Raw genomic sequence first — 8122 nt, forward strand, 5'->3', positions numbered from 1 at the left:
TTTGATGACCCAAGACATTATTTTGCCATAGACAGCCCCTATTACTTCAGAAGTGTATAACCCTTATAGACAAGTCATTTGGGGTGACCAGAGACTTATTTTATCTCATACAGCCAGTTAAAATCCAGCTCCTTATTCAAGCACCATTTACAATATGGAAGTGGGATACGGATGGGATATTAAGTAGCATATTGCAAAAAAGAATAAAAGCTTCAGGTCAGGGAGTGGCATGTCACAGATCCTTCAAAAACAGTCTGACAATCACAGGGATGCTTCACTTGGGGCGAGCAAAACGCATTTTGTCAGATACTGTCTGTCAAAACCCAGTTCCTTATTCAAGTCCTCTGTACAATATGGAAGCGGGGTGGAAGCATGAATTTAGCAGCAAATTGCACACGAACAAAGTTTCAGGTCAGCAAGTGGCATGTCCCAAATCCTTCAGAACTGTCTGACAGTCAGAGAGATGTATCACTTGGGGTGACCTGAAACTTATTTCATCATGTACAGCCACTCAAATCCTAGCTCCTTGATTAATTAATAAACAAGTAAATAGGAATTTAATTTATCAGAATCTCATTAATTTGATGACATTTCTAAAAATTTAATCTAATATTGATATATTTCTAAGTAATTTTGGCCTTGGAAATAAAGAACTGGGAGCCACATAAGGAGCTGGTAGCACAAATAAGAAACTTGGAAAATGTAACCAGGAATAAGGAACCAACTTCAGCCTCTTCAACGGCTTCAGGAAAATTATGTGTGGGGCTCCAGGCCACACAGTACTCCTGGGAGGGATCACAGAGACTGCTGAGGCCATGTCCCCAAAGTTCTGGCTCCGCAGGAGGCCTGGGGGGAACATTTGGCTAGCCACCCCCACCCCAAAAGTGCTGCTTTACCGATGATGATTTATATACCAAGATTCTGATTAAAACAGATTTTAAAAGGAAATTTAAAAATACTGTTTTAAGACAAAAATGAGCTTTGTTCTTTTTTAGAAAACACACATTAAATTAGAAGTTGAAATCTACAATTTTTCTTGTTCTCTTTTTCTAAAAATAAGCAGTTACCTTATTCTGTGCTTCAATATGAGCATTGTACTCAAGCAATAGTACTGCTAGAGATATATTAGCAGTCTGGGCAGCCAGGTGAAGGGCAGTGCTGCTGTTAACATCCACAAGATTAGGGTCTGCACCATGCTCTAGCAGCATAGTTGCACATTTTTCCTGCTGGCATTGTACTGCCTGTGAATATAACAGAAAAAGAGAGAATAAATTCTGCAAGTTAAATTCCATCTTATTAGAATTGCCACAACTTAATGAAATTAATAAATAAAAAACTGCATTAACATTTTGTTTATATACTATATTAAATACCCACTGACAGTAACGTAACTTTATACATTCCATAATACAGAATTTGTAGTTAAATGGAAAAATAATATTAGTACATCTTACATAACTGCATTAAATACTGTGCATACCTTCATCAACGGGGATCTGTTATCATTGTCACACAGATTTAGTTTGCACTTGTTGTCCACTAAGTAAGTAACAACATCTGAATGTCCATTAGCACAGGCAAGATGCAAAGGTGTCCTAAAAATAAGATGATACATCAGATTAACAACAACCAAATAAAAGTTTGATGTTTATGTTACAGGAATAATGTCAATTTAAATTTGGCCCAAATTTTAGATTTTGTAAAAATAAGCTTTAAATGAAACCATATTACCAATGGAAAACATTTCTGTACTTTAAAACATTACAATACTAAGAATCTGAAACTAATAATAACTATTTAAAATATCCTTGAAAGATTACACTTATTAGATGCTGATCCTGCAACTGGACCATACAGGTGGACTCCTGTGCCCAAATAGGGTGCTTCAATGGGACCCCAGTGCAAAGCAGAGTTCTGCCAATGCAGAACAGATTGCAGGATTGGAATCTTAGTCTATAACAACTAAACCTGCAATTTTTCTTTATAATTAAAATGCCGAAACTGTCCAAAGTGTTAGGATATCGGCTTTTGTACCAAAATGTCAAGACAGTTCTGAATTTTGTAAAGATAAAATATATATTACATTTTCTAGCTACTGCAGCAAATGTAAGCCTATGCTCACTGGAGTGGGTTTATAAAACTTCTGATTGGCAGAATAAGATAAGGAAATTATCACCTTTAATTTTTAATCACTAAAAAACAAAGCAAAAAACACAAAAAAAGTGTCCTGTCTTTGTGCCAATCTCAACTCTAATAGTCCTAACATTGAATCCTGCTATAAGAAGAGTCCTCTCTAAGGCAGAACTTCTTGCAGGATCAGGGCCTAACTGGCAAAGTAATTTTCATAATAGTTGACCCATGTAACAAAACAAAACATTTTTCTTGAAAAGAAGGCCAAAACTAAATATGTAGTATGAATATTCAAGGATGTGTAACTTAATGTATTCGTTTATAAAAATCTACCAAAATATTACATAAACCCCCCTACATTCAGAATACTGTAAAACATTTTATCCCCGGCCTCAACTCTCATTGATTCTAATGAGAATAGCATGGCTGAAGGCCTCACGTGATGCTTGAAATATTGAGCATAGATTTTCTCAGAATGGGACAACAAAATCATTTTTGCAATTTGTACTTCCTGTTTGAAAGTTAGTGGCTGCATAATTTAAACTTCTCTTCTGTTCCTGATTGCAAGAAATATCATTCAAAAGCATTACCTCTCATATGAATTGTTGTGTGAATCCAAAAATTCCAATATCAGTTGATCACTTGTTCCAAAACATAAACCACAATTGGCTAATTACCATCCTTAGAGGGTATAGTTATTTTCATTACCTTACCACAATTTCACCAAACAGAAAACCCAGTCAACATTGCAGTGTGTCAATAAATAAAATATATTTAATTTATTTCAGCCTGTAATTCTCCTTTTGTCTACACTGCACATATGCGCCTTGAATCTTTTGCATTTGAAACATTGTAGATTATTTTCTTTTAGTACTAAACAAGCCAATCACTTCAACTTTCTGCATCTTTTAAGTCTTAATATACCTAGTTCAATGGATTATCAATGGTACTTCTACTCCAAAAACTGAAGGCAGACAATGTGCCTCATGGCTCCATTAATTGCGCTTGCCAGGGTACTATAAGAAAGCTACCTTCCTGATTACTGGAGATGTTAGCACCACAGGTGGCCTTACAATTTTCCTTCCATTCAAACTTCTTCCAAGACAGAGGAGAGAATAAGCATCCAATGGAGGGTCAAGACAGGAGTTTGAATGGATGCAAAAGGTAAAGAACAGTCTTAAAATAATTTGCACCAAGCAACCATGGCTGTAGCTATGGCGGGGTGAGCAGAGCAGCCACCGATGGTGCAGAGCCAGCAAGGGTACAAAAATGTGGTGGCGTGCAGGATTGGGCCCAGTAGCATCAGCCCCCAGCCACTTGCAAGATTGGGCCCAGCTGCATTGGCCGGAGCCCAGGTTAGCAAATTGTGATGCATGGTTGATGCTCTGTTACAATTTGCTACTCCTGGACCAGAGGATGGATAAGTTGAGAAGTAGCGAACTGTGACAGGTGACCCCATCTGTCAGAATTTGCTAACCCTGGCTCAAATTTCAAAGATGAGAGGTAGCAAAGAGAATTTCAAAGGTGAGAGGTAGCAAATTATGACAAGGCAGGAAAAGACCATTCAGAGGTGTCAGTAACTGCTTCTTGTAGCAAAATCTGTCAGTAGTGGTTTTTGACATTACACCCTGGCTCCTGGCAGGGAGGCAACAGTTTTCGAACTATGGGGTGCATCCCTCCATGGAAGCGTACCCCACAGTTTGAAAACCTCTGTGCTAAACGGAAGGCAGAAATTGCGGGGGGGGGGGGGGAGAGAATGTGACCCTACATGCCCCCCACAGGTCGCATCTAGGGGGCACAAATATGCTTGCTCACCACAGGAGCTAAAATGCTTTGTTACAGCTCTGCAAGCAACTGGCAGTTTTCAAAAGCATGAAACCATCTAAAAGTGTGTCTACATTTGGTAACATTTAAGGTATATTACAGAGCCATTCTGGCTCCCCAACTTCTGTTTCAAGGGGGAAAATAGCTTTGCCATAAGTAGGGTGACCATATTTCCCTATGCTGAATACAGAACACCTGGTAAAATTATTCATATTCAAGTAAGCTCAATGGTAATCAATCAGAACTAACTTCAAATTAGCATCAAGTTGACTAAGCCTGTTTTACAAAGAAATACTGAGTAGTTAGATTATTTTTATTTACCTTCTTATCTTTAAGGCTTTAGGGTTCACACAGGGAGAGGTGACATACACACACTCCCATACACCTCTCTCACACGGGGTGGTGACCGACTGACCTGACCCAACCCTCCCTGCCCGGCGCTCTCCGCCCTCCATGCTTGGCTTGGCTGGGCCCCCCCCGGACAGACCCGCCTCACCTGGCACCGTCTCTTCTCGAGGCAACACATGGGGACAGCATGCAGGGTCACATACCACCCCCCTGCCCAGATTTTTGCCAGGGTTCACATCAGAATGTGGCCAGTAGCAGCCTTCCAGCACTGTGAGGGACAGATGGGACAGGAGCTGCTTTCAGCAGCAGGGGACTGGGAAGGGATTACCCGGCCCCTGTCTTTGCAGAGCTCATCTCTTCCTCCCCATCCTTGTGTCTGGAAGCAGCTTGTCCCTTCCTGACTGCACAGTGTCGACAGCTAACACTTCCAGGCTTCTGTTGGCCACCAACACAACACAACCACCTCCTCTCCCCTCACTATGGCGTGGGCAGGAAGGGGTTAAGCCCCGAGTATGCATTGTGCACTAGGGCCCAGGGAACCTGACTGCAGGGGCTTCAGCAAACCCAGCCAGAGAGGTGGCTCAGCAGGGGAGGGTGCCCAGGGGACAGAGCATCCCTGTGTTCCCTGGCGGCAGGACCCTGGGTGGGGGTGTGTGTGAAGAGGATGCTAAGACCCTGCTCGGGGGTCTGCTGTGGAGCTTGCAAGGTCGGAGTGCAAACACACTGGAAATATCTGGAGTGGCGGGGGGGGGGAGGGGGCATAGCGCTTAGCTGAGGGGCAGAGAGGCTTCCCTGCGCTAGCGCTGTGCTTGGCTCTTCCTGGCCAGCGCCCCGGGCCGGAGGGTCTTGGGCTTTCCTGGGGTGCCAGCCCAGACGGAGCCTGCTAGCCAGGAGCCTGGTGAGCCAAGCTCACCAGCGGCGGGTGGTGGTGGTGGAGAGAGATATGAAGGAGCAGCAGGGTTGGAGGGGCTGAAGGGGCAAAGCAAGGAGAGGACAGCAAGAGGGGGAGCACATAAGGAGCAGATGTGTGGGCTACACTTAACTAGCTGATGCCTGGCGCCTGCCCTCATGCACCAGCCACTGCAGCTCGCAGCCAGTGCTGGATGGAAACAGGACGGGGGTTGGGGCCCTGCTGGCCAAGAGCAGGCACCCAGTGGGAGCTATGCTGATGGACCACCAGGGGAAGTGGTCAGCCTTACGCTGCAGCTTTGCCCCGCCACCAGCCTCGCACACCCACCCCCATCATCAGCCACTGGACCCCACACACTGCTGGTGGGCAGGTGGCTGGCAAGTAGAGATTGAGCCAGCAGCAGGAACCGTCAGTAACGATGGGGGTTGGGGGTGGACAGAAAATACGGGACAATTTGCCCATTTTTAAGAAAAAGTCAGGACACTTGCAGGAGAGCTTAAATATGTGACTTTAAAAGTGGGACATGTGGTCACCCTAGCCATAAGACTCATAAATTTTAAGGTCAGAAGGGACCAGTGTGATCATCTAATGTCTGATCTCCTTTTCAGTCGCAGAACCTCACCCCCCAACTTCTATAATTAACTCCCTCACCTCTGGCCGAGTTACTGAAGTCCTTAACTCATGGTTTAAAGACTTCAAAAGTTACAGACAGAGAGAGAGAGAATCCACCATTTACAGTAATTTAAATTGCAACTGACCCATGCCCATACTGCACAGGAAGGCTACAGCATCATTAGGGTACAGCATTTCTCAACCATCAGAGTAACAGCCGTGTTAGTCTGTATTCGCAAAAAGAAAAGGAGTACTTGTGGCACCTTAGAGACTAACCAATTTATTAGAGCATAAGCTTTCGTGAGCTACAGCTCACTTCCTCAGATGCATATCGTGGAAACTGCAGCAGGCTTTATATATACACAGAGAATATGAAACAATACCTCCTCCCACCCCACTGTCCTGCTGGTAATAGCTTATCTAAAGTGATCATCAGGTGGGTCATTTCCAGCACAAATCCAGGTTTTCTCACCCTCCACCCCCCCACACAAATTCACTCTCCTGGTGGTGATAGCCCATCCAAAGTGACAACTCTTTACACAATGTGCATGATAATCAAGTTGGGCTATTTGTGCAGGAAATTGGTTAGTCTCTAAGGTGCCACAAGTACTCCTTTTCTTTTTAGATTAGCTATTACCAGCAGGACAGTGGGGTGGGAGGAGGTATTGTTTCATATTCTCTGTGTATATATAAAGCCTGCTGCAGTTTCCACGATATGCATCTGAGGAAGTGAGCTGTAGCTCACGAAAGCTTATGCTCTAATAAATTGGTTAGTCTCTAAGGTGCCACAAGTATTCCTTTCGTTTCTCAACCTGTTTACCACTATGGACCCCATATGCAGCTGTCTATCGGTTATGTGGGCCACATCCACACACTGTATATACTACCTGCGGCATCCTTCAGGATGTCACATGGGCCACCGCTGTATGCTGATTGGGCCACAAGCTGCCCGCGGGTGGAGACCCACTGGTCTGGAGCCGCTGACGGTTGGGTTTACAATAAAACAACAGTAACACTTGGTGCCTATGTAAGTGCTGCTTCTCGGGAGCTAGGGAAGGAGGGTCTCTGGCCCCACGTGGCGATCCCCGGCAACAGGGAGGTGAAGGGGCTGCTCCGAGTCGCGCTGCCCGGCCGTGGCTGGGATGGGGAGGGCCACAGCGCTGCGCCCCGCCCCCGTTACCTGTTCTCTTTATCCAGCTGGTTGATGTCGTTTTTCTTCAGCAGCTGCTGGAGCCTGCCCAGGTCCCCGCCCGCGGCCGCTCGGTGCAATTTGCCCAGCTCCTTCTCCCGCAGCTCGTAGCCGCCGCCGCCGGGGACACCGGGCAGCGAGGCGCGGCTAGACGGCGACTGCCCCTTCTTCTTCTTCCCGAAGCTGAAGATCTTCTTCATCCTCCGGCGGGCCGGCTCCCCCAGCTCAGGGGTCGCGGCGGCAGGGGGCAGGACCGCGGGGATTCCGCCCGCCCATCACAGGCCCCGGCCTCAGGGGCGTCCGGGCCCCGCAGGGTCAGGAACTTTCCGCCCGCCGCCGCGGCCAAGCCCGGATTAGCTGCGCGCTCAGGCGGCTCCGGGCCCGGGCGCTCACTGCGGGGAGCGTCCGGCTGAGAACGGCGGGGGCTGAAGGGCCGCGCCCCCTCACGGTGGGGCGGGGGACCCCTAGGGGCTGGGGTTCATTCAGCGGCGGCAGCAGCCACGGCAACGGCGTCCCAATCCCGAACGCGCATGCGTAGGACACGGCGGTTGCTGGTGGGGGTGGCTCGACGCGCAAACGCGAAAGACTCTTTGCTGCTCGGCCCCGCCTACTTGTTCTCATTGCGGTCCGCCCCGACCTCCGCCCCGCGGCCTGAGGCGAGCCCCAGGGCCTGAGGCCAGCCAGGGCCGGCCGCCAGCAGCACGTCCTGTCGCTGTCACCTCTGCCCTCCTCGGTCGGTAGCGCCTCATGTCCTCTTCCCCTTCCGCCGATAGACCTTGGATACCCCGGTATCCCTCCGCCGTTCTCCTGCACACGGTTAGGTGATTTATATGGAGCTGGCCTAACGCTTTCTGTTAGGTTTTATCTCCGTGTTTTTTGCCATTGTACAACCTACTTTACCATTCACCCCTGACTACAGCTACTTTCACGAAAGCTTATGCTCTAATAAATTGGTTAGTCTCTAAGGTGCCACAAGTCCTCCTTTTCTTTTTGCGAATACAGACTAACACGGCTGTTACTCTGAAACTTGATCACACATGATTATCGACCTATTCACAGTGGCCCCAGACATTTTCTGTATGGGGTTACTTTGTTAAAGGCTATCTGCA

The 8122-nt window shown here is 47.0% G+C and overlaps 1 protein-coding gene across 17 annotated transcripts in view; it reads right to left on the reverse strand.

Annotated features, from left to right (window-relative positions):
- The window catches only part of ANKRD26 (ankyrin repeat domain containing 26), a 197220-nt gene extending 189476 nt beyond the window's left edge, over positions 1-7744 (reverse strand). For 9 of the 17 annotated variants that reach the window (XR_012156802.1, XR_012156803.1, XR_012156804.1 and 6 more), the window contains exons 1-3: positions 7005-7743; positions 1481-1595; positions 1068-1241 (exon numbers count right to left, since the gene is read on the reverse strand). Coding sequence is in view for 14 of the 17 variants with exons in the window: in XM_073328172.1 (XP_073184273.1) it covers positions 1068-1241; positions 1481-1595; positions 7005-7213 (498 nt within the window). In the remaining 3 variants the exon portion in view is untranslated. Of the gene's footprint in view, positions 1-1067; positions 1242-1480; positions 1596-7004 lie in introns of all 17 variants that reach the window. The other 8 variants (XM_073328178.1, XM_073328183.1, XM_073328182.1 and 5 more) reach the window with 3 other exon arrangements.
- Between the last annotated feature and the right edge of the window lie 378 nt (positions 7745-8122).

This window comes from Lepidochelys kempii, chromosome 1, assembly GCF_965140265.1.
Source record: "Lepidochelys kempii isolate rLepKem1 chromosome 1, rLepKem1.hap2, whole genome shotgun sequence".
NCBI classification, from domain to species: domain Eukaryota; kingdom Metazoa; phylum Chordata; order Testudines; family Cheloniidae; genus Lepidochelys; species Lepidochelys kempii.